Below are 27,775 nucleotides of genomic sequence, written 5' to 3'. Positions count from 1 at the left end.
AGAATCTGCCTTTTCTTCACTATCTTGGCTCGTCTTTCCCCCATGATCTCTTAATTGATAAATTCAGTCTTTTCTTAAGACCTCATCCTTGTCAACTTTTTCTTTTATTTATTTATTTTGCTTTTTTTGATCAGGCAATCGGGGTTAAGTAACTTGCCCAGGGTCATACAGCTAGTGTCATGTGTCTGAGGCCAGATTTGAACTCAGGTCCTCCTGACTCCAGGGCCAGTGCTCTATCCACTGAGCCATCTAGCTGCCCCTTTTTTTTCTTTTCCACTTTTTCTAGAGTCATTTGTTACTGTTGATATCTCTCTCCTCCAGACTACTCTCTTCTCTGGGTTTCTGTGACACTATTTGGTCCCAGGTCTCCTGTCAGGTTGCTCTTGGTTTCATTTGCTGGCTTATCCTTACCATGACCTGTAACTGTGGCTATTTCCTAAGGCTCTTTCTTGGGCCCTTTTCTCTCTCTACTCTCTCTAGGTGACCTCATTATCTCCCATGGATTTAATATTATCTCTGTGCAGATAACTTATTTTTCTATTATACACAGCAGTATACCAATTAGCTATTAGACATTTAAAACTAGATGACCTGGAGACATTTCAAACACCACACAGAAAGCAGAGTTCATCATATTTCCTCCTAAACCCACTGTTCTTCCCCTTTTTGTCAAAGGCACCACCATTCTTCTAGTCTCCTAAGTTCATAACCTCAGCATTATCCTTAACTACTTCATAAACAGAAAGGAAAGAGTTTTCAAGGACATGGTCAACAGTGTCAAAAACTGCAGAGAGATCCAAAAGGTTGAGCACTAAGGAAAAGTCAAAGGAAGAGTTCTTTGGTGACATTAAAGAGAAAAATTTCAGCTGAATGGTGGGGACAGAAGTCAGACTGCAAAGGGGTTGAGAAAAGTAAATGGAAGATGAGCAAATAAAGTCAACAGATGTAGAAAGAAAAATAGGGGAAAAAATGAACATCAAGTAGTTTAAAAAATATTGGGTTTATTCTAAATTTAAGTGCCAAAAAAAGGCATTTCCACATACGCTTATTTTTGGAAGCCATGACTCTCTTAAGGAAGCCTAAGATGGTATTAGCTATGTTGTTTTTTTGGGGGGGTGGGGGGGGGGGGGGGAGAAGCTGCCATATTACGTACACCATTGACTCATACTGAGTTTCATTTCTATAAATATTAATTTTGTCTTGTTGGTTAATTCCTAGATATTTTATGCATTTTTTAAGCTATTTTGAATGAAATTTCTCTTGCTGGATCCTCATTTGCTTTTTTTTTAAATTATAAATACACTGGTCTCTAGTAATGTCTCCCACATCTTATAAAGCTAGTTGTGGGGCTGAGGTTGGTTGTTTTTTTTTTGATTCAGGTAAAATTTTAATTTAGCCCTATCAAATTTCATTTTATTAGATGTGGTCCAATGTTTTAGGCTTTCAAGATCTTCTTGGATCCTGACTCAATCATCTAATATGTTAGTTTTTCTCCAAGATTTATGCAAACTGAAAATCTGGTAAGCATGCCATCTATGACTTTATCCAAGTAATTGACAAAAAATGCTAAATGGCCAAGAACCAAGTACAGATCCCAGGGCACTTTCCATTTGAGATGATGAGGTCAACTTTAGAAATCAAAGGAACATAGATTTTAGAGCGAGGGCATGAGAAGTCACCTATTTCAGTCTTTTTCATTTTAAAGATATGGAAACTACAGTTTAGATAGGTTAAATGACTTGCCCAAGATAACAAAGATAATTAGTTAATAAGGAGTAGATGCAGGATTCAAACTTAAACTTAATAGTTTTTTCCTGGGAATTAGTGCAACACCAAATACTAAATCACTTATACAGCTCTTAACTGCTGAAAAAGTGAACTAAGAGTATTCTCCAGAGACACTGCAAAAACAGAAAGAGAATTACTTTTCTCATTTTTGTATTAGCAAAAAAGTATAGCCTAGAATGGAGCCAAGATGGGGTGTCAATACTTCTCTGTTCTGAACACTGAGTCCTTTTGTATTTCATGACAGTTAAACATTTTAATTTGTTCTTATTCCTGTAACAGATGACTTGAATATGGCTTTGGGTACCTAGAAGCTTATTTTCTCCTTCAGAAGGAGAGTTAACTCCTCTCTGCTTAAGTCTATGCTAAATTGTGTTTTCCTGGTCCAGACCCGAGTTTTCATTGGTGTAGGAAAATTCCAATACCAATGAAAATCAGCAACTGTTGTGCAGCTCGTACCTACAGAATGCTACGGAGGGCGGAGGAAGGACACAAGAGCTGCCTGAGATCACAGGGCCAATTCATGGTAAGAGGTTAAAGTCCTTTCAGACTAGGATCTAGCCATGTACTATGCCTTGTTGCCACTCATCTACAGCTTTACTAGAAATAATTAAGATGAAGGCATTTTTGTCCTCTCTTCTGAAATGCCACCATACCCAAAGACTCCTTCCCTCCTGTCCCATAATTGAAGGAGACATTTCTCCTTGGTCATAATGATGAACAGGAATCATTCCTGTAGCATAAGCAGGAAGGCCATCTTACAGCCCTCACTGGGAAGAGTAAAATCTGATTCTCCTCCTTTCTTCAGCTCATCTCTAAGCTGAGAAGGCCAGATAATAACACACACAGAAAGACAACAAGAGTGCTCCAGCTTCTCAGAGATGCCATTTTTCCACTTGATTCCCCCTGAAAAAAAGAGGTGAATGGCAATATCCATTCTGTTTCTAGCCGGCTCTCTGTAATCTTTGGCTTCTTTGTGATGTCAGTGAAGGACACAAAAGTTGTCAAAGATACTTCTACCACAGATGAGGGTAACTGGAAAAAGAAAGAAATGACAGGTTAAGCAGCCTGCTGGCTTAGGCACATATAATTTCAATTCGATTCAACAAACATTTGTTAACTGCCTATACGCTGTGAGGAATCATGAACACAAAGGCAAATGAAACTCTCTGGCTTCAAGAAGCTTACATTCTACTCGGGAGATACAAGTAGAATGAAGTTATTTCAAGAATGATGGTCTGCCCACAACCAGACGGATCAGCAAAGGTCTCAGGTAGGAGGTGGCACCAGAGGGAACTAGGGAGAATACTTTAGGCCTGGAAAGGCATACCTATGAAAGGACATGGAGAGGGAAGGTAGAACAAGGTGCACAGGAAACAGCCAGAAGGCCTGTGTGACTAGAAATGGAGCGTGCAAGAAGTAAAACAATGAACTAAGACAGGAAAGGCAGGCAGTAGCCAGTGTGTGTAAGGTTTTAGATGCTGGGCTAAGAGATTTATATTTTATCTGTGAGGTTACTTGTTGGTCAGTAAAGGGATGAGGCCCATTAGTGTCCCCTCCACTTCCAGCCTCAATGAGTTAGGGAGATCTGTCCTCAAAGAGAAATAACATAACATCCATACTTTTGGATACAGCCGTCCTACTTCTGAACATATTTTGTCGTTCATTCCTTTTACTCATGTCTAACTCTTCGTGACCCCATTTTGGGTTTTCTTTGTAAAGATACTGCAGTGGCTTGCCATTTCCTTCTCCAGTTCATTTTACAGATGAAGAAACTGAGGCAAGCATGGTTAAGTGACTTGCCCAGGGTCACACAATTAATAAGTGTTTGAGGCCAGATTTGAACTCAGGAAGATGAATCTTCATGACTCCAGGCCTAGCCCTCTTTCCACTGTGCCACCTAGTTGCTTCTACTGGACACATGTCCCAAGGAAGTAAAAACTAGGGACGAAAACTGGATGTAAACCAAAATATTCACAGCAGCACTCTGTTCTGACAGAGAACCAGAAACAAAGTTGGTGCCCATTACCTGGGGAATAGCAGGAAAAAATATGGCAAATGAACATGATAGAATATTGTTGTACAGTAAGAAATGATAAATATGAGGAACTCAGGGAAACATTGGAAGATTTGTATTAAGTCATGCACATGAAAATAATCTGATTCAAGTGAACAATTTACACAATAGCTCCAATGACATAAAATTAAAAGATCCAGCCTGTCCCTCACCACCCCAATGACAGTGGCTGGGGGGGGGGTGTAGGGGTAAGGGGGGGTAAGAGAGGGAGCAAGTATTAAGACAGAATCTTGTGTATACTGTCACTAATAGATCTTACATGATCTTAGGTAGAGGCCTGCTGCTCAACTGTTTTTGTCTCAAGACGGGGTTTAAATGAGTAAGAAGGGGGAAGCTTTTACATCCTTGATGTAAAGACAATAGGCATCAATAAAACATATTTAAATAACAAGCAAAAAGTCAGGGAAAATAAAAGACAGCATCTCTAGCCTTGTATTTTCAGTCTTGAAATGGGATCAGCAGCCAGCATGCAAGGAGCTAAGAAGTGGGAGATGAGGAAAAACAAGCAAGGGTTAGACCCTTCAAGTTCCATCAAGGTTCTCAGCTGCATGGGTGCAGACTGCAACTCAACTATATCTCTCCCAGTGAAGAAAGACTAAAAGGAAATAGCTACAGTGCTATAACTCTTTCCAGCTTTCAGCTGACAGCAGAATCCCAGATAGTACTTTATTTTTAAAATACTGAAATGGATGTCACGCTGCCAACTCAAACACACAGGCCACCAAAAACTTGTATATTGTCTGTGATGGCTAGACCATGAAAAACTATAATCCCCTTAGGAGGAACACAGCTTTTCCCCCATGGGAGCCTGCTTGAGAGCACAGAAAATCATATGGCCCAACTGCTGTTCTTTCCCCTAACCCCATCAGATCCCACAATGCTCCAGGGTCCACAAAAGCATGGCATACATGTGCTATGTTTGTGAAACTAGGGATTAACAGTCTTCTCTTCTCCAGTATGTAAATACAAGCAAAGCTTTTTCAAAAATTCCTTCAAACATTCCCCTACACATCAAGAAAACTGGGTCATCAAATGGCATTAATATAAAATAGCTAAGGACTAGGTATACCCACAAATGTAAAAGCTGAATCAAAAAGGTAGGGGAGTCTGAAATTTGTTCAATCTTCTTTTGATGAAGCACTTGCCAAAAGTATCGTTCATTTCATGCCTTTTACAAACTGGGCTAAATAGTGATCTGGAACGTATCCTGACAGATCTCAACAGATCGTCAGCAAAACTCAATCCCTGTCTGTACGTTCATGTCTGACAAAGCTCTGCTACCTCTGGGGTCCATCTAATCCAGAATGGAGCAGAGTTGAGATAAGGACCCACTTAAGTAGGTCCTGGGGCCTGAGGGGAGTTCTGAGATGCCATGGGCTCCAGCCCGTCAGGTGTATGCATTAAATCCAACACCGATATGGTGAACCCTCAAGGTATGGAAGGTCATCAGTCCAGTACAGAAATGCAAGTCAAAGCTTGTGTCAATCAGTAGTGGGATTAGGTTCATGAGTGACTGTTGCACTTCCAGCCTATGTGAGATACAGAGAACAAGTCTTAGAAAAAAAAAGGAAAAAAGTTGGATGACAGAGATAATCTCAAGTCCAAATGACTCCAGTGGTGAATATGGACTCAGAAGGTCTCTATGGGTCTATCTTGTGAAAAAAAAACCCATCCCTTTAAAGTCATGCTAATTGGAGACACTCTGTGATCAGAGTTCCAAACAATTCTATGGTCAAAACTGCTTCAGGTTGTTGAGATTTACTCACCAGAAACTACTGCTACTTTCTATCTGTGTAATTCCCACCTTAGTTAGCCTATTGCCTATTTCCGTCTACAAGGACTATATTCTTAGGACTAATTTCTGCACCACAGGATCCATAGAAAAGCCAGGGCAGGGGCAGAAGACTGCTTCTGTGATCCCGCCTTATTGACGCTGACAATAAATTCTTGCTACTATTACCGTGACCTATTACAGACTAACTGGTCTACCTGCCCCTGTGAGTTCAAACTGCTTGGGCCTGATCTCTTTCTAATTTGAACATCTTTAAGGCTCTCAGACATCTACTCTTCCCTGAGTCCTGGCATTTGTTGTTGCCTCTTTGCTAAGTCTTAGCTTTGGAAATCAGCATGTGATTCATTGCTTGATTGATAGATACTGCTGACTCCTGGCCCATTCTGACATATTTTTGGTTTTAACAGACTACCCCGGTCCTTGCTCTTTACACTGGCCAGTGATCCCCTGGCCTGGCACTACTGACACCTATGGAATTAGCTATCTGAGCTAATCTTATACATAACCCAACAGTTCAAAACAGGAGGATTCTGATTTTTCAATGGAAGCACTAGACCGTAATACAAACAAACTAAATATGGATCAACAATAATGTGCAATTGTAAAAAGCAAGTAATACTCAGAATTAGTTAACAGGAATGCCTGCCTTATGTAAGGTTATATTAAGTATTTTCCTGTTCACAATGAGTGAACAAGATCGGTTTTGGACTATTTGGGGAATATATGATACTCCAACCCAAGTAAGATAGAGAATTTGCCAGAGAAATAGCTCTGGCTATTTAGAATTAAGCACCTCTATAGAATTCTTTGCTCCTTATATTAGCAACCATAATGACAACCACCACACTACAATTAGTGTCCTCAGTGGCTGTTATTTTCCTGATGCTTTCCCAGTATTCATAAAATTGCATCTGCTAGAGATAGTTTATGCTCCCAATTATGCTGAGGCTCTGGTAGGGAAAGGATGAAGACTCTCCCCTCTGGGTCACTAGACATCACTAGGGAAGAAAAGAAGCTGACAACAGATGTCAGGACCAGGGGAATACTTCAATACCGTCTGGAGGACGAAGTTCTTGAATCATTAGTCTGTTAGATTTGAAGAGGCTGAAGGCCAAGGCTTTTTTCCCACTTGCTTTTTCAAAATCATTCTTTATTCTATGTAAAGGTACAACTGGACAAGGAAAAAAACTGGTGCAAAAGAAGGAAAAGAAATCTTTTCATACTCCTTTAAAGTCTGATCATTTATTTCTTTTATCAAGACAAAATATAAACAAGGGGAAATGCTAAATCAGCACACTTGTAATGCTCAACTTATTTGTCCTTATTGTTTTTAATTGATCTGGTTGAAATTAATGTTTTGATCACAATTATTTTAAAAAGATCACCAGAAATCAAGTTTGCTCTTGTGGGTTTTATTCTGTTTACCCTATCTTAACCTGAAATGTAAACAAAGTTTTTAATGATAAAGTTCAAATTTGGAGGTCTTTAAGTAGAGACTGAATGACCCCTTGAAAATGAGGTTCATACTTTGGGTAGACAGATTTAGCAGGAATATTGGACTAGATGACTCCTTAAGTCTCGTCTCTAAAATTTTATGATCATGACTTCTGGTTCAAGAAACCAAAATGTCTTCCTTTCATTCACTGAATATTTTCTGCTTCATTTATTAATTTCTTAGAGGCAAGGTGATATAATAGAGAGTTGGCCCTGGAACTCATGGGGTGGTGGAACCTGGACCCCAAAAAGCCCTAAGATGTTTCTGGAAGCCTCCCAATTTCTTAGTAGGTCCTTGTCCTGTGAGAAAATTTGCTCTTGTTGCAGAATACATTGCCTTATCAGAGCAGAAACAGGGGTGCCTAGCCCAAGGATTTTTGTCCCTAACCCCCAAGGTCCATGCCTCTGACAACTCCCTCAATGTCTAGTATGCTTCCTACACTTTCCCATCCATAGCCCCCAAAGACACCTGGACCCTTAGATTGCCTAATCAGCATCCTTGGCATTCTTTTCCCATGCCCCTTTTCTATATAAGTTCTCGATTCACCCCCATCAGTGTGCAAGTTCCCCAAAAAGGATCTTTGCCCACTCCTATTGATGTTACAACAAACTGTCTCTTGACTGACAGATGGCTGAGTGTGTGGATTTGTTCCAAGTGACTCTGCCTTGGCAGAGTTCCAGCACCCCAAACCTCTTCAGAACCAGGAAGATCTGGATCTAAGTCCTGTTTCTAATACAGACTGGCTGTGTGACTCTGTACGAGTCACTTAACCTCTCACTGCCTCAGGCAACTTGCTAAGCCAAAGATGCAGACAAGTTGCCAACATGCAGGAGAAGAGAGATTTTCCTCATCTAAGGAGTTCCCTATGCCAGAAAATCCTATGTCCAGTCCCCATCTCTGATCATAAATGAAAAACAATATCAGTACTGAAGAATAAGTTGTATATATGTAAATATATATAAATATATGTACATGTATATATACACATATAATATACATGTATACACACATACATGTTATATATCTCATATATATATATATATATATATATATAAATAAAATATTGTTTGCAACTACATTTTACAGACTGTGGTATAGAAAGGATTAGCCCTTAATAACTAACCAAGTGTTGCTGAGCCTTGTGATGAAAAAACCAGGTATCTATTTTTGAAGCAACAAGCATAATTGCTTTCAGAAGATGGAATCTGACTACTGGTAAATGAAACTGGGGCTTCAAAGAGAGGCAAGAATCATCGAAAATGAAGATTATCATTACAAAATAAGGAAAAGAAAATCAACAGAAAAATATGTGATTTAGCTATCATTTACTATGTCAGTTAGACAAATTCTTTTCCTGTTACTCTCAGGGATAAATTTATGGATTTAAAGAGGAAACCCTGGTAGATCCAATAAATCTTTAACTACTGCAATGTTTTCTAATTTCTATGACACCTTCTTACATGTAAACATATGCTTTCGCTTTTTAGAAATTTGCAATTGGGGCAGCTAGATGGTGCAACGGATAGAGCACCGGCCCTGGATTCAGAAGGACCTAAACTCAAATCCGGCCTCACACATAACACTTACTAGCTGTGTGACCCTGGGCAAGTCACTTAACCCCATTACCTAGCCAAAAAAAGAAAAAGAAAGAAATAAAAAAAATAGAAATTTGCAATTACAACTGCTATCCTCCTTTAAGGAATATAAATAAATGAATACTACTTGATATTATAGCTTTGTACAAATATGCATATACACATTTGACTTTTGATTTAAAAAAACCAAAAGTGTATGCATACACAATTACACAGAGCTATAATAACGAGTAAGGCCATGCTAGAATCTTTGTGTATCAGAAGTTCATTCCTCCACCACTACAGGATATGGGTTAGCATTTCACTTGTAGAACCCCAAGGGGGAAAAAACCCCCAAACACCTCTATGAGAGAATGTGAGAGAATCCCCTAAAATTATTAAGCTGGCACTCAATAGATAATTGCTATGTATCTCATAAATGCTCACAGTCCCTAGCTTTTTACTTTCACTCCTAAAATCTCCTGAGGGCTGTCTCTTGATTTCCCAATAACACTATAGATAAAATATCAATTAGGGTCCAGACAGTGTCACAATACCCAACATTGTTAGCTGCAGCTAACCTACAGAAAAGGAGGGAACACAACCCTTTCATCTTCTCAGTTTTCCCTTAATCAATTCCTACGCTCTAAGATCTCTAAGCACAGGTTAGGAAACCAAGGTGGCAGACAGACACAGGCAGACAGTCATCACTATTCCAGAACTCAAGGAAAAGAGGCAACATTTTTATCCCACAACAGAGATGAGGCCTTTCTTTCATAAAAAGTGAAGGCTAGAGGTCAATCTTTATTGCTGCCACACCACTGCCCCAACCTGGACACAGATTGGAAGGCCTGTGACATTTCATTTACATCTCAAGTCAACTTAAAGAACTCCCTTTAATAAATCTCCTTTGGACACTTAAGTCTTGTGACAGATATCCTTTTCCTTCCCTAAACAGAAAAAGGGAACCTTGGAATCAAAGTTTCCACAAAAGGCATTCGCCACCAAATGAAGGAGATGAAATGGGTAAGAGAAACTGATCAAGTCTCCTTATTTTTAAATTCCTCAAATTCATGAAGTCTCCATTCCAAATCCTAAGGTGACCATATATTGGAAGCTAATGAAGAACAAAATTTTTCAGTTGTCCGAGATAGCACCTCTCTTTTTTTCTTCCTTTGTTTAATAAACCAAGTCAATGGTGTCATCAGAAATCACAAATAACTTATGTAAAATAAGTAGCATAAGGAATAAAATTTAGTTTATAAGTAACTTCACATAAAAGACCTCAATCAAATATGGACATATACAAAGAGAATGCTGAGTCTAATTTAGAAAAAGGTTTAAAAAAAAAAAAAGGTAAAAGGTAATAAAACAATAAAAGTAACTCAGTGAACCTGGAGTTTTGGAAGTCTTCTATAGAGAATATTAACAATAATTACTGTAGGAGAAAGTGCAAAGTACTAGCATTGTCTAATAATTCATTAAGTGATATTATCATTAGTCAGGAGTAAATGACCTGTAAAGGAGATAAACTTTCATAATGGGAACTTCATGGATGAATATTTAATCTATCAGTCACTATTTCTGGTGATGGTGCTACTTTCTGCTCTGAGGCTCTGCCTCTAAGGGTAGGGGAACTGCAGAAGACAGACGCTTCCTCAGGAAATTTATTTTCTATTACTTCATATTTACTGACTCTGTAAATGTTGCCATTTCCCAAATGAAAGTTACCTTTTGGGGTGTAAGGCCTGTTTCATTTTTGTCTTTTTTTCCCTAATGGCTTGCCCATGATAATGAATATTTGTTGGGTTAACACTGGTAGGTAGCACTGCAGAAGGATATTTTCCACCCCCTCCTCCTTTCTGGAAGAGGCCAAGTTGACCCTTACCTAGGCCTCAACTATTTCCACCTTGTTCATTTTTCCTTTCTCACATGGAGGATGGATATTTAATCAGCCAGACCCTGTTACAATAGCTATGGGCAATATGATGGCTCTCAGGACCACTGGGCCCCTTTCTGTGCTGTTATATAGCATTTATACTGGATGAAAAGCTATGAGTACAATTATAATAGCTCTGAGCCTCAAGCTAGGAAAATTCCTAACATTCAGACAAAGGTTTTTCTCTGTAAAGTTTTGTACACTTCTAGCTAACCCCTTTCCTCTTTAAGGTTAAAGCAAAAAGCAGGATACAGAAAATATTTAGGCAAAAGAAGCAGGCAGAGTATTTTAGAGTGTCTGTACAGGACAGTGATGGGGTAGGGAAATTGAGAAAAAAGCAGACTTTTTTGCTCCAGACCCTCTCTCAGTCCTTGAAGAATCTAACCTGTGAGCCCTGTATTTGAGATGCTTGTCAGGCCTAACGACCCCCACCTTCCCCTACTCCAGATCACTCCCTTCACTGTCACAATTCAGCCCTCTTTTCATTCCGGTGTTCAGTTATTGTCTTGGTACCACCACTTCTTTCCATCTCCTCTCCTCAGTCCCAGAAGGCTCTGGGGGTGTCACCTTCCCACTGCAGCTGCTTGGTTCCTGAGGTCTTCGCTACTTTCTCTCAAGCTTTCCCTCAAAGACTATGTTCATCCCTTTAAGAACTCTCAGATAGGACTTACAAGTACCTTCTGGCTCAAAGATCTGAATGGTTCCAAGCAATGCACAGAACTGAGAGGGAACGCTTGTCCTTCGGCAATACAAATCCCAGGATGCCAGTCCATTCTCAAACCCCTATTAGTTTTAAAAACCAAGGACTCTAGTACTCTATGAAAAAACTGGTGCTACAATGAGGACAAACATGATAGAAACATGAGGATTTATCTATCTAAGGACACAACTACCTTGGGAAACTGAAGCTGGGCATAAATATGCATGATGAATGCAAGAAACAAAAAAGAAAGTCATAGGAACATGGATTGAGAGTTAAGAGTGACCTTAGAAGTGCTCATTTTACAGAGCTATCAATCAGTCAACACGTATTTATGAATCATCTTGGCATGGACACTGTGCAAGGCATCGTGAGCACATGTACAAAGAACAAAACAATTTCTAAGCCTATGGTGTTGACATTCTAATGATAATGAAGCTGAAGTCCATAGAAATTAAGCAACTTGCCCAAGCTCAGTTAGGTGGTAAGGTGCAAAGCCAACATTTGAATCCAGAACCCCCCTCCCCCAACCCCCGGAATGCTGACTCATATTTAGCATATGTATGTTAGAAATCAAGTTTCCAATAAAACTGGAAGAAAATTAAACACAATGTGGTTACTGTGCCATTATCCCTAGAGATAAGCTGCCCAGACGATAAGTCTTATTCTTAACGGCTTTTTAAATAGCAGGCACTAGACTTAACATCTTTGTTTCCATTACCAACTCCAGTTGCTCTTACTTCTCAGAACTGTCTGAGCCTGCCAGGACTGTATAAGAAAAGAGGAAAGGAAGTCGGTCTCTCTCTGATACTCAGGTTCAGTTACCAAGAAAGGCCACAAAAATAAAACCTCTTTGATTGCTAGGAAAGGTATGAACCAAAGACTGATCCATATGGAAGGAGAAGTGAAGGATAGGTCAATACTAAGCCAAGTTTCTGTGTAAGTCTGAAAAATAATGCTATCAATTCTGGTACAAGCCAGGGAGAAAAACTGAATAGTTTTCTAGTTCTTACTAGAGTTGATATTCACTATATTACTTAGTAATTACTCATTTTTTGAGCACTCACTCTGAGATACATTACTATTCAGATATAACAAATATGCATCCTAAAGTAAAATATAACTTATTTTTTGCCTATCTGCTGATTGGATGATTGAGTCTAATGTTCCCCTCTGCTGGAATAATCAAGAAGTGATTCTAATTCTTTCTTACACTATTTCTTGAGAATAAACTTCAATGGAGTATTGGAATTTTTCTTCAAATGTGATTGTTCTTAGCTATATGATGAAACATTATATATTGAAGCAATGTCTCAAAATATTTTCCTGGATGTAACTAGCAGAATTTGTGGAGAGGCAATAATAAGAATTCAAACAAAATGGAACCATTAGAGAGTATGGACTCTATAAGTAGACAAGATAAGTTCAAGGGCTCCAACAAATACCAGGAAAATATGGTAGACAGGTTCTAAGATAAGAAAGAGGTATTATAAAGACAGTCTTGTGGTACTGACCACCACATATGCAGTGACATTTGCAAGACTAATCAGTCCATGACAAAGCTACATCTTACCGTTATAAAGTTGCACTGATACAGGTACCGGCCTCCTAACACACGAGCTTGTGGGTTGGACTGGAGGCCCACGTAACCCCACAATATCTGGATCTCCAAGGAAAATGGTATGCAACAGCAAGAAGTACAATTTTTAGCCTGTAGTGACAAAGTCAACACTTAATCCCGATTGCCTCACCAAAAAGCAAAAAACAAAAAACAAACAAAAAAACATTCTCTGCCATACGGAATGGTGCTCTGGGAGAGAGAAGAGCAAGGAGGGAAATTCAAACAACATAAAAAGATATTAATCAAAATTTATGAAAAAAAGAGTATGGACCCCTTCTCAGAATAATGGTTTTGAAACATAAAATACATAAGTTGAAAAAGAAAACCAATTATTAAAATATATTTTAAAAAATTAATGAACTGCAAGCTAAAAACCTCTGTATCTAGTCCTATAGCTGAAGGTACAATAAATGGCATTTGGAACTTGGGATTTATTTTTATTTTTCAATCTAAGTTCAGATATTGGTGTGGCATTTTTTCATATAAGAAATTATTATGTACAGTACCTCTTATCCAGTTTGTCTACTTTATTTGGTTTTTACAATAATAAAAATTATCTCAATTTAAAGAGTGGTGGGGGTTGCAGTTGCAGGAAGTTGCATACACTATCTGACGTGCTCTCAAGTTCGTTGCTTGTTCTTAGATATTTCTCTATGTTAAAAGGCATGGAATTTATTGGAAAGTGTCTGCAGTATTCAAAAATTAAAATTTACCACCTTAAATTTTCACCACCTATGGTGTAACCAGAGGCCTATCTGGCAGTAGCAGGAGGGAGACACTCTCAGTGCCAACGAAATCTCTGCTCTGCGCACCAAGCACAAATATTCCCTGGGCCACAGAGCAGTTTTGCCTACGGGGCAAAACCACATTTGGACCAGTTGGTTCCATGTCAACTACATTAGGAATTAAACAGGCTTTTACAATCTATTCAATCTCCTGCCCTAACACTGTTTTGCCCTAGGGGACTCACTGTCCGTTAAATGCTTTCATCATATCACTACTCAGATTCAAAACCTATACCTCTTGCCTGCACTTCCCCTTCAAGTCTCAATGTCTGCCTGGCTCTCAAGGCCCTCCAGAACCTGGCTTTGCCCCATTCCTACCTTAGTTCTCACTAGTCCCTAAGGCCTACCCTCTAATCCTATTCAAGTTGGATCATGCTGTCTGACCCACACATCTTGCTCATTCTTGCCTTATGTTATTATTCCTTCTGCCTGGAATGTACTTCCTTGATTCTCATAACCACTAATCAGGTTCCATTCATCCCATTATTCTGAATCCTCTGTCTTTATTTGCTTAGTTTACACTTTAATTTGTTATTTTTCTACTTCTACTCCCCCAAATGGAAGGAAAAAAGGCTAACCAAAAATTAAGGATCCAACAGAATGTCTGGAATATGTGGGTCTGTGTGTATGGGTTGGCTTGGGAACATCAGACCACCAGTTTCAATGCTTTTAAACTGATTACTCATTTTAAATACTTTCATTTAAAAAGCAATACCCCATCCTATTTACCACTGAATCTTTGAAATCCTATCTAGTCCAATCTGCTCATTATACTGAGGCCTTAGAAAGGTTAAATGTGCCCAACGTCACAAAGCAAGCAAGTCAGTGGCAGAGCCTGACTTAGAACCCTTAACTACCAAGTTAGGTGGCGCAGTGGATAGAGCACTGGGCTTGAAGTCAAGAAGACCTAAGTTTGGGGGCAGCTAGGTGGCACAGTGGATAGACCACCAGCCCCGGAGTCAGGAGGACCTGAGTTCAAATCTGACCTCAGACACTTACTAGCTGTGTGACCCTGGGCAAGTCACAACCCCAAATGCCTTAAAAAAAAAAAGAAGAAGAAGAAGAAGAAAAAGAAAAGAAAGAAAAAAAAGAAGACGACCTAAGTTCAAATCTGGCCCCAGATATGTACTAGTTGTGTGGCCTTAGGCAAGTCACTTAACCTCTGTATGCCTCAATTTTCTCAACTGTGAAATGGGGATAATAATAATAGCACCTCCCTCCCAGAGTTGTTATGAGGATCAAATGAGGTATTTGTAAAAGTGCTTAATACAGAGCCTGGCACATAGTAGGTACTTAATAAATGTTTGTTCTCTCCCCAAGTCCAGACACTTACCATGATGCCACACTAAGGTAAATTGAGTACATATTTGACTTAAAATGAAATATTGATATCAATTCCTTTTAATGGAACTAACTCCTATAGAAGGAGTCCTTTCCTATCTAGGAACTTTATCTAGGTAAAGAGGACTAATTTTGATGGTACTCTTTCTACATATCTTATGTTTTATTGCAAAACTGAAAAAGTTAATTAGATTTCAGGTAAATAAACTGATTCCCTCATTACCAGAGCACTGCAATTCTTGGTGAAGACCTTGACCCAATGTCCTCTGTGGGATGGCTCCGAATTACCCATGATGCCTAGGTATACTGGACTGGATGTTCCACTAAGAGTCTTATAGATCTCGTCCTGCAAATGGTCACAGTTTCTGTTCTCTACCCTGTAAATGCAGATGGGAAGAAAAACAGGGTAGAAATCAAAGAGGAATGGTTTAGAAAATTAATCAATAGCTATGCACTCTGATGACAGCTGAAGACAATTCTTTCTCTTTTTCCTTTTTTGTCATTCAGCAAAAGTCTAGGATTAATGGGTAACTAACATACAGCTGTAATAATCTTAGCATTGGGAAATTCCCCGGAAGCAGTTCTGCCTTGCCCAGAGGGAGCATCGCCAGAACCTAGAACAGGTCTTCTTCGTGTGGTTTTCACACTCAGGATACCCTTAAGAGTCCTTTTTCCCTCTCTTCCCTGCACCTTCAAGACATTTAGAACGTACTAATTATTAGTTAGAGCAGAAACAGAATCATGGAAAGCAATGCTGAGACAGAGTGCATTACCTCAACTTGCAACCAGTCATCATATTCACCCCAAATTCTACTTTTCGTCTATTCACAGAGCAACTTCCATCACTGTGGCTCTGTGAGATAGTCATCTGTGAAGATAGAGAGTGATGGTCAAGGAAGTAACAAGGAAAAATAGAAAAGAATGGAAAATGTAGTATCCACTTCTCTAATACAGCTTACGCCTTATAAACACCCAACTTTTCAAAAGACTTGATTTTGTCTTTCTTCTTAATTCATTATATTAATCAGAGTATGACATTTTCAAAAAATACTTAGTTATCCACCAACATATAAATATTCTAGCAAAAAAAGAGCATTAAATGTACATCTTTATCCAACCTACAACATGCTTCAAAGCTTATGGTAGGCCCAACACTTCCTTGGTGGCATCTGACCAGGCAACAATCTGGTAAAATCAATGTTAAGTTCCTAGATAAAAGATCTGGGACATTAGGAGAAACCAAAAAATGGCCAACGGTAGTTTTTTTTTTTCTTTCAGAATTTCATTTTGGGGGGGGGGAGGGGCGGTAGGCAATGGGGTTAAGTGACTTGCCCAGCGTCACACAGCTAGTGTCAAATCTGAGGCCAGATTTGAACTCTAGTCCTCCTGAATCCAAGGTCGGTGCTCTATCCACTGTACCACCTAGCTGTCCCCCTTTCAGAATTTCTAGATAGCCTTAATAAACCAAACTTTACTCTGAGGAGGATACTGGATCACTGGTATCATCTTTTAAAACTAGGAGAGGCATTCCAAAAATATAGCCAGGATTCCCACTTCTAGCCAAAGGAAGAGCAGCTCTTCTACGCTGAAAAGCCTGTAAGAAGAAAAATAGTAAATCATGGGAAAAAAGTAAAACTACTTAGACTAGGAAGCCTTAAAAGACAAGTCTCTGTGATTTTAATGCTGAAATAAGCTTCAGTTAATGTCTGAAGTAGAAGTATGCTGGATTAGGAATCAGCGGACCAGAATCTAATTGCTTGTATTGATTTGGCACTTTAAGATCAGCAAAGCATTTATTTATGTTATTTCATTTGATTCTCACAATAACCTTGTAAGGTATTTCAACCTCTCTGGGCCAAGGGGAGGGGGCTGGAATCAGTTGCTTTTAAATTCTCTTCTAGTCCCAATCCACTATTTTATAATCCACCAATAATCCTGAGGCAAGGAAAATGAAAAACCACCTACTCACCCCAAATAACTGGGATTTTGTCCAGCCTCATTGATCCAAAAGAATTAAAGATAACTGAGTTGCAGAAGAGTTATCATTCCGTAAAACAGTGTTTGAGAAGAAACACTGACATTGGAATTTGTCTTCCCAAGGTGTTTCTAACAATGGTGGGAGTTCTTCCCCAGTGAGGTGGGAAGGTTCTACAGGGACTAGTTAGTACTTGTAAAGAAACTGTACGAGGGCAAGAAGTCCAAAGGATTCAAAAGCATGGCCAGCTAGCAAAAACTCAAGAAGTACTGACTGATGTGGGAGACTCAGTTAAAGCAAATAAATACTATGATGATTACCTGGAACCAAGGGGATAGTTAGGATATTTCTTTGGGTTAAGTCCAGGGCACACTGGCTGAGTTGAGAAGAGCTTTGACCTAGAGGCAAGGAGGTTGAGCCCCGACAGAAAAGTGCCCTGCTTTTCCAATAGAGTTTAGCCCAAGCCTGAGAATAGAAATAGGGTAACTAGCAAGCAAGGATTGTGAGATCTTGGAGAAAATTCCTGCAAAGCTAACTAGGAAACACGAAGTATGAATACTTTTAACTTATCTCAACTATACACCTTGAGACTAATTCACTTTATAGTTAAAAAAAAAAAAAGATAGTAAGGGTACCACCAGAGAAAAGAAAGGACAAATACTCATGAGTCTATATGAGTTAGGTCTTTAGAGAAACCTCACCTCTCTCTGAGGAGGGGAGCAGCCTAAGTTTGCCCTAAGGTAAGGGGTCTTTTGTTGAGAGATCACTCTAGAGAAGATTTATTTCATCATAAATATTATTAACTAACAACCATGTATTTCTAGCACAAATTTCATGTTTCTTTATTCTTTGGAGAAGGCATTGAAATATTATAAATTCTCCAACTAGTTAGAAGTAAGGCTATATCGACCACGTTTTCCTTTTTCCTCTGGTTTACCTTTTCCTCTAACATGCCATTGATCACAGTAAACCTAGCAAGAAGTAGAGAAAGAATAAATTCAGAAAAATCAATGAATTTTTACCAGTTGCTAACAATGTTAATAAAAAAGTGCAGTGGATAAAGAGATTGAAAATTTAGATGAAAATGTGACTGGCAGATTCTCTCTGGATTTCAGTTACTTGGCGATCTCTTTCTCCCTTAGCCAAAGACACTGGAGAACTGGGTAGAAAGGTTACAAAGGAAGAGCTGAAATAGGTATTCAAATACTACCTCCAGTTCCCAAACCTTCTTACAAGAAGATATATTGTTTCTAACATTGCTTCATCCCACAAGACCCCAATACCCCGTGAGAAAAGGACCCTGACATGGAAACGTATAGTGAAGTGTTGCCGTATAGAAGCTCCGGGATCCCCAGACAGGTTCATCAAGATGAAAGACAGAGAGATTTTCTGGATTCCCAGAATCCCATTGGTCTCTATCTCATAGATAACCTAAAATGAAACAGAAGATAAAATTAGTCAATCAAAAATATTGGAATACTCACTGTACAGAGAGCAACATATTAGGCATTATAGGGAAATAAAAGATTTCCTGTCCTTGATAAACTTGCAGTCTAATAAAATGAAAAAATAAGTGCCAATTATAAAGTATATCAGCATTAAGTGTTGAAGAAATGTTAAAGAGAGAATGGAATAATAAGTGGAGTACAATTTATTGAAGTCAGGTATCATGAAAGAGGTGATTTGAGGGTAAGATTTTGAAAAAGGGGAAGATGCATGAGTTAATAAAGAGGCAATGCATTCCAGGTAGGGGACATGCATAGATCAGAGCAACAAAGTCACATGAGAAGCACAATAAGCTAAGAGCTGGAGCAAAATCTGAGCTCAGTTATAAAAGGTGGCTAAAGATAAGGGAGTACGTGTAACTGGTTTAGGTTAATGAATTTGCATTTGGTATAAAAGTAACTGAGAATAACTAGAGTGTTCTGAGCACATTTTGACACTAATCAAAATGATTTTTGCTTTTATAAGCAGATGTTTAAAACAGGTGAAAAGATGGAAGAATAGAAGGTATCTAGGCTATTAAGCAATCTATGCTCACTGTGATCAGAATCTCGGCTGAGGTCCTCACTATGGAAATGTGACAGAATCATGGGGAAGACTTAATAATTAATAGGATATGTGAGATAAAGGTTAAGAGTTTTCAGATGTTCCAAGCCTGGAGAAGGGAGAAAATAGGATGAAATGACAATTTAGGTATAGAAGATAATCAACCTCCATCTCTTGATAATTTCAGTGATACTGTGACATACAAGTAAGGATGCCCTGCAGCTACGAGACCTTAATGCACTCTTGGGAATGTATATCAATACTTATTAGTTCTGAAAGTAGGAAAATGGACTCCCATACCTGCGAAACAACATTAAGACAAGTGTTTCCATCTAGCTGAGGTGAAATGGGTTCTGAAGTAAGTGTTATAGGCACCTGGAAAAGAAACAAACAATTGCCTGTTGATGTAGAACACAGACCTCATCCTGGCGAAAGATTCTTTTTCATCTTCATGTTACATGTAGATGAGTTCTCTACCCAAAAGATGTAGACCCTCCCTTTTCTCACAAAAGACTGCATTCCAAATCTAGAAGTATTCTACCTGCCCTGAAGTCTCTATCCCTGATCCATGTATTGCTCATAATTTCCCTTCCAACACCATACCCTTAAGTGTTTCCATTCCCCATGTCAAATCAAAGATTTTCTCTCTCCCTTCTCATCCAACAGATTCTCACCTGCATGTTCTCCAGATCTGTCACACCTTTTGGAACCTAAAATAATTGAAATGGAAGGTTATGAAGGTGCTCTTTGTGCAGGAAACCACCAGGATCCTGCAGCAACATTTCACTAAAGCAGGCCTTGTGAGGAGAAAACAAAAATAGAATGGTTTTCTTCCTCACCCCAAATGCCTCCATTAACCACTCTTTTCACCATACTCCAGCAACCTCACTTGGATAATAAAACACTTGGTTCAACTAACCTTTGTTTTGACATATGATTGGAAGTAGGGTCTGGGACAGGGGTCCTTGAGCTAGGTTCAACGTTCATGGAGAGATTTCAGAGGGTCTATGAACTTGGATGGGAAGGAAAAATTACATATTTATTTTCATTAACCTCTAACTGAAATTTAGCATTTCCTTCAATTATTTAAAAATATTATTCTGAGGAGGAGTTCATAACCTTTACCAGACTGCCAAAGGAATCCACGAAATGAAAAAGGTTAAAAAACCCTGAGCAAGGATCTCTAGACTTCAAATCACATTGAAAATTGGGATTCAAATTCTATTCAAATTAAACTGAAAATTCAATTTCAATAATCCTATACTTCAGTAGTTTACTGTTGGTTACAAGAAAGGATATATGCTTTCATTTTAATAGGTTAATATCAGTGTTTTCATTGTATTTAATATGAATTTTGTTGCTGTTAAAGTTGTGTGTGTGTTTGTGTGTGTGTGTGTGTGTGTGTGTGTGTGAAATCACTGTTTACATTGTTCTTTTGGTTCTCCTTTTGGACTTTAGACCCCTCAAACCAAAGATGATATATCAAAGAAGACAGCATCTATAGAAGATTAATAGGAAACTAATAAAAGGAAGACATTGTCCTCCTTTTTTAAAAAATTAAATAGCAAGAAAGAAGGAAAAACTAGGAAATTTTTGTGGTCGGAAACACGGGTATACAATTACAGATGAGAATTTTAGCTTTGGAAAGGCCCTTAGAGGTAGGATTATCTATCAACTCTCTCAGTTTATAGACAAGAAAACTGAGCCTCAGAGAGAGAGGTTAAGGCAAATTCACACAATTAGTGAGTAGAAGAGTTAGAATAAAAAACTTGGGATCTTTTTGGACCCACATATACTTACACTTATCAGTAGGTAAGAATGGTACATACCTTGAGCTAAAAGAAGTAATGCAGTGATCCTGGATGAGTCACATACCTTCAAGACCACGAAGTTATGGTAAGAGGTAATCCTGAGTAAGGGATCTGTGGTGCAGCTGCTTGTCAGCTCGCTAAAGAACCGGGTGCAGGTGGTACTTCTACTTTCCAAGAATCCTCAAAACACAAAGAATTAAGAGGATAAATGAGAGAATTGCTTTAAGTTTGAGTAAATAACCCCAAATGCCCTCATTTTACTCACTTGCAGCATTATTCTCAGTGCAAAGTTCTCCAGGTCCTACTTCTGCTGGCTGTTTGAAATAACTCAGTAATGACCACTCAGGAGAGTAGATCAGAATGGGATCTCCAGCCTGAAAGAAACCCAGGAATACTTTGTTAGTAGTGACAAATGGCCCAAGCAGGATATAAGAGAATAAAAAATAACAGAAAGGAGTGAAAACAGGGCTGATTCTACAGCAGAATAAGTACAAATGGAATGCTTGGTATGGTAGAGTAGGAGGAATCCCAGAAGGGGTGAACATTATCTTCATTACAAACAATTGACTGAGGTTTAGCTAGTCATCATGAAGCTTCCATACCACCCATTGTCAATTTTACCATAAAGGAAAAAAAAATCATAACCCTTTCCCATAGGCTTACCATGTAAAAAGAAGAAAAAGTTGGCATCGATTGAGGTACCGAGAGGAATGATGCACCTCCATACTCCATTACCAAGGATTTTATGTTGGTCCTATTAACCTTTTGAAGATGCTGGAAATAGTTCGACATTGCTTTAAAATAAAAATGTTTTAAAGATAAATAAATAGGTATATAAAGAAAAGGAAAAATTTTATACTGCCTAGAATGAGCTTTAATTTGTTTTAGGTCTGGAAATTGAGAGTTTCTTTGTTTTTTGGTTGTTTTTTTGTTTCATTTTGTTTCTCTCAAGGCTTATAATAGCTATTTCAAGTTGCTGGAAAAGGTAATGAAAGCCATTCATTTCTAAGAATATTCCGGAACCCTGACAGCCAGAAATTTGTTCATTGTTCAATTGTGGCAATAAAATAAAATAAGCAAACAGACAAATAAAGCTTAGCAAGGAAAAGATGCACCTTATACAAGACCAATCTTCAATAAAATAAAAAGCTATTACCCCTAACAATATGGCTAGACAAAATTTCTTATTGTCGTTATCTTCTCCCCTAAATTTTGATATTATCTACATCTCACAGATTCATGGTTTTGTCATTGTTTTTACTTCTTACACTCTAGGACAGAATTCTAACATTTCTTCAAGAGAAGAAAGTGTGTTCTCTAGATTTCTGAAACTTTTTTTTTTTGAAGCCACTATTGATTAGGAGAAAGATATAAAAGAAATGATTCAATGGTATAGGAAGCTACTTCCCGCTTGGAGGGGTTACTCACAACAAACACTTTTTGCATTGTCATATTTTTTATGCCTTCTGCAAATCTGATGAAAAAGGGAGTTATCAAGAGCACATTCCTCTATGACTGCTTATGTCCTTCTTTCTCTAACCATGAGAATCAGAATAGAAGGGGAAAGATCTCAGGGAAGACTGGATCTCTGAACGTTCTTCAGATGCCAGCCATCTGAATTATCCCCAACTGGAGGATCCCTAGGGATTCAGGCAGATCTACTGTTATACAAGAGTAGCACTCAAATGAATACAACACACAGCCTCCATTTCAAGCTGCTATTTTAGTTCTAATGCTCCTTCAGTTTATTATTATACATAATTATGATAGTTGAAATATATATCTACATATGTCATTTAAAGGTTTACAAGTCCCTTTCATATATATCTTATTTGCACAATAATCTTGTGAGGTAGATACTACAGGGATTATTCTTCATTTACAGGTGGAGAAACTAATGTTCAGAGAATGAAACAATTTGCCCATGATCACACAACTCTCCACTGTTGGAAGGGGTATGTGAACCCAGGTTTTCCTAACTCAAAGTCTAGTCTCTGTCTAGTATTTCAGGCTGCTTTTCAACCCGGTGGAAGCCTTAACCTTCCTTCCCTACTTCTCAGTTTTCAGGCTTTCAAGTTCCTGCAAATTGCTCTTCCATATACCTTTTCTGAGTTCTCAAAAACCTTGAAGACTACTTTGAAGAAATATTTAACTTCAGGCAAGTTGAAGAGACCGGATAAGCCAAACCCAGAAGCAATCAAACATGTAGCACAGTGTTTAATAAACCCAAGACCCCAAAAACTAAGGGAAGGGCTCCCTATTCAACAGGAAACTAAAGATAGGATGTTAAAGATAGGGTGTTAGCAAAACAGTTTCTAAAACTTCACTCCTTTCTGCCAAAATCTACTGATCCTGAATATGTAAAATACATATCTAAGTACTTCTGTACTTTTGCTTTGTTTGTTGAGAAATCTCAAAAGTTTTGTTAATTTTGCATACGGTATTTAAAACTTATGACAGTATACTTGCAAAGATAAACGCATGGTTTAACTGTAACATTTACATGTGACAAATAAATACAACATTACATTACTGTCTCAGATTCAGTTATACAATCACTTCATTTTTGCAGTCTTCTTGTGGTTACATAGCTAAAGGAGGATTCATTAAAATAGATGTGCCTCCAGCATTCAGTTAAAGGTCTTAAAAGTTTTAAACCATTTATCAAGACTCAGACTCATGGAAAATATATATTGGGGCAGGGGAAGAAGGGAGAAAAGATAAAAAGATTAGCTGAGAAAAAGGACGGATAATACAGAGAATCCAAAAAAAAAAGGGGGGAGCAATTCAAAAGAAGAGAATGTTTTCAACTCACGGTTGTCCACCTGGATACAAAATTGTAGCCCTTCATGTGGCAGTACCACAGTTGTTACACGAAATGGGGTATTACTCCGGAAAACAATGGAAGCATCTATACATTCCCAAGTCATTACCCTATGAAGACATAAAAGAGTGGGAAACTTTAAAGCAGACAACTGCCTTGAAGTGGCCTAATCTTTATAATTTAGAAGAAAATTATATTCCAAGCATCTATATAGAATTCTAAAATTTCAAAGCAAACACATCTAAAAAGATTTTTAAAAAAGCACAAATCCTATGTTTAAATCAATTTTAAGAAACACTGGTTTAGTACCTTTTATATTCTGATGCTGGGAATATAAAGGTAAAAAACAGAGCTGTACTTACAATCCACTAGGCAGGAGGGGAAAAGAGCTGACAAGTACACAAGTACGAGATAAGAGGTTGAATATAATAGAGCAAGATTCAGATGAAATGCTCTAGGAAAATCTGAGGCAGGAGATATCACTGCCAGCTGGGAGGACATCACACAGATCACTGAGTAAATAAACTGTGGTACATGAATATAATGAAGTATAACTGTGCTGTAAGAAATGATAAATACACGAAGCATGAGAAGATTTACAGGATGCAGAACGACCTTTGAAGAGCCAGGAAAATAGCACATACAATAATTACAATGTAAATGCGAGAAGCATGTCCTCAGGAAATTCCCAAATCTTACATGAAGCAAAAGTTAAAATGTTGGCTGAAGTCTATAGGATAAGAAGTCATTTTAATAAAAGTCTTGAAATTTGAAATCTAGAAGTCTTTAGGGAATTCCTCTTTTGATTGTAAAAACTCCAGTGGATCATCCAATTTACCCTGAAGTAAACATTTTTTTTAACATAAAATGAATTGAGCAAATATAGCAAAAGATCTTTATAAGTTCACATACAGAAAATTTTCAGTTTCCTTTCTCAGTCACAACCAGATCTATATGGCTCCCTAATATTATTTTTTAATTTGGTGTTTCCCTTTTTCTCTTCCTTAACTGACTGCACTTACAACTGCTTCATTGTAATTTGTCATTTAACAACTAATTCAAATGTAACATTTCTTGTTTTTTCTTTTATAGACCATGTATGCCTATTTTATGCCTCCCACCTACCTAGTTGAGTATAAGTACCTCTAAGTCCACTGAAGAAACATTCTTTTCAGAATCTGATAACATCCTGGTCCCAACAAATTTAATGACTTCCATCCTATAAGTTGCATACAATAGCTACCATCAATCTTCCTTAATGTTGGTGGCAGTGGTTTATCCTCTTAGTGCCCACCTGCAACTCTTTAAAGTACTAATTATGTGATAGTGTACATTTTAGTTATCTGTGTTTGTGTCTCATTCCCCTACTACAGGAGGGCAGGGACTATATGTCTAAATTTGTCTACCCCAGTACTAAATTTGAGTGTGTGGCACACCCTCAGAGCTTAACTACTAAAGAATTATTGAGTAGATGAATGGTTGCATTTGGGCAGGCTTTACAGGATGGATAGGAATTCAACAGTGAAAAGAAAGGAATATTAAGCATAGGGAAGATGATGAGCAAAGGTGTAGCATTGGGAAAATACAAAGCATGTTCAGAAACAAATATGAACAGTGGCGTTTGATTGGGCAGGTAAATGGATGGAGCAGAGTAATATGGCCTAAAGGCAGGATGGTGTCAGATTGGGAAGGGCCTTAAATGCCAGGCAAATGAGTTGACCTCTTTTTGGTAGGCAATATGGAACCATCTAACATTTTTGAGCAGAGGAGTGGCATGGCTAAGGAATATAATTCTGACACAGGTAAAAAGGTGGACTAGAGGAAGGAAACAGAAGAGGCAAGACTACCTGTAAACAGGTGATTACAAATAGGTCATAATGATGAAGGCCTACCTGTACATAATCTGGCTCCAACCTATCTTCTAAGCCTCAGTGGCTCTAACTTCCCCTCCCACACACTGTGATTTAGACAAATTGGCCCACTCTCTGCTCCTCACTCTCAATGCTCTGGGCCTGAAGGCACTTCCTCTTTACCTCCCTCCATTCGAGGGTCCCTCTCTTCTTTTAAGACATAACTAAGGCACCATCTTCTGCATAAAACCTTTCTTCCTGATATCCCCAACTTCTAGTGCCCTTCCTCCTAGACTACTTTGTATTAAATTACTTTGCCTATACACACACACACATATTGACTTTTTATTTATGCTGTATATATTTTTATATGAACTTGTATGTCTCATTAGAATGTAAACTCGTGACTAGGGACCGTTTCATTCTTTGTGCTAGTGTACATAGCACATAGTAAGTGCTTAATACTTATTGAGTGATTGATGTCTAAAACCAAGGAAGGAAAGATTTTCCAACAGTAAGGGATGGTCAACAATGTCAAATGTAACAGAAGAGTTCAAGGAGAATAAGGAATGAAAAAAAGACCACTGTATTTGGCAATGTGGTGATTTTTGGGAGAACAGTTTCAAAAGCTTGGGGGCAGAAGTTAAGACTGTAAGGGCATAAGGAAAAGAGTAGGTTGTGAGAAAATACAGCAACATTTAATAAGTTTTATTAAGAGGCCATCTAGTCCAAACCCCTTATTTCAAAGATGGGAATACTGATGCTCAGGGAGGTGGGTAATCCTTTCAATTGAAAGTCACACAAGTGACTGCTTTCCAGCAGCATGTCCACACACAGGTGGCTCTTCCCCACGGATCCTGGGTATTTAGATGTGTCATTAAAGTACCAGCAATCAATTTCACCTTAGCAAGTTAACCCTGTAGCTACAAGTAGTTTCCCTGACAGTTTGGTACTCACTACTTTATTCAGTCAAGAAACTTTACTCATCATCTACATGTACCAGGCATAGTGCTAAGCGCTGGGGATACAAAGACAGGTAAAGGCCATGGGAAAATAGAGCTGATGGGGTGGGCTGAGAAGTCCAGAAGGTTTGGTCAGCCAAAGGGGCAGCTGGAGGAACAGGGTAGAGGAGAGCACCAAATCATTCCGAAGCAGGCCTCGGTATGGCCCTTATTCGTCTTTTTTTTGGGTGACTCAGTGCCGGGACCGGGAGTCGGGATGCTCACCTGTAGCTCCCCTCGAGGCAGAAGGCGAACACAGACTTGGGATCGCGCACGGGGCATTGCTTGTCGCAGCAGCAGTTTAGATCGCAGGAGTTCGGCGTCAAGTCGCACGTACAGATCTCGGCAAGGACGGTCGAAGACCAGAAGAGGCGCCCGCTTAGAATCTCTTCCCAGGGGGCCTGCTCTTCGCCAGGGAAGGGCTCCGGGGTCACAGTTACGAGCGGCTGTACCGGGGACCCCTCCTCGAGGAGAACCCCCGGCGGCGTGGCCGGGGGAGAGGCGGGGGTCTCCGGCTCCGGCTCCGGCTCCGGGGACGGCGAGGCGCCGGGAGTCCCTCCCGCCGAGGTGAGAGCTCCTCCAGGAGGTGAGGGCTGAGTCTGGGCCCTGGCGCTCCCCGCCAGGAGGAACCAGGGGAGCACCAGCAACTTGAGGGGCGCCAGGGCCATGATGCCGACCAGCCCTCAACACCCTGGGGAAACTGAAGGCACTTCAGTCACCAGGCGCGTTGCTATGGCATCGGCGGCGGGCGGGACTTGAGGAGGGCGGAAGCCGCAGTACGTGTGACCTCATCCCGTAGACACGCTCTCATTTGCGATTTGGAATTAATGACACAGCTCTCACTAATAGAAATCGCGGTGGTTGCCGCCCGGCGATCCTGCTTCGGCGACAGTGGGGCCTCCTGGGTTCTCCGAGAGCCAGTGCAGCTACGCAGCCTTTCCGCTAGATGGGCCTGTGCGATCAGTCAGTGAGATTCCGACGCCAGCCGGGATGCCTGGGATTACCTGCCATTAGGGGGCTGCAGTGCCCCCTGACGTGCAGGAGGAGGAGGAGCGGCTTCCAGGAGAAAGAGACCCGCCTGAGCCAGAGTTGGCCTTCAGAGCCTTAAACTTGTCAGGGCTGGAGAAAGGGTAGGTGGATGGATGGATGGATGATA

At 39.3% G+C, this 27,775-nt stretch overlaps 1 protein-coding gene across 1 annotated transcript; it reads right to left on the bottom strand.

Moving 5' to 3' along the window:
* Positions 1-1,102: 1,102 nt before the first annotated feature.
* TCTN3 (tectonic family member 3) lies at positions 1,103-27,344 on the bottom strand. The gene is given in 14 exon segments (XM_027861021.1): positions 1,103-2,636; positions 2,638-2,820; positions 12,936-13,073; positions 15,333-15,486; positions 15,883-15,977; positions 16,599-16,703; positions 18,390-18,515; positions 19,434-19,508; positions 19,808-19,843; positions 21,009-21,124; positions 21,210-21,318; positions 21,608-21,738; positions 23,760-23,878; positions 26,845-27,344. Coding segments are annotated over 14 exon segments (1,866 nt in total). The 5' UTR covers positions 27,288-27,344; the 3' UTR covers positions 1,103-2,600.
* Between the last annotated feature and the right edge of the window lie 431 nt (positions 27,345-27,775).

This window comes from Vombatus ursinus, unplaced genomic scaffold, assembly GCF_900497805.2.
Source record: "Vombatus ursinus unplaced genomic scaffold, bare-nosed wombat genome assembly UNPS02000749.1, whole genome shotgun sequence".
NCBI classification, from domain to species: Eukaryota; Metazoa; Chordata; class Mammalia; order Diprotodontia; family Vombatidae; genus Vombatus; species Vombatus ursinus.
The sequence above is the reverse complement of the archived record's forward strand: the minus strand, read 5'-3'. Positions and strand labels throughout refer to the sequence as shown.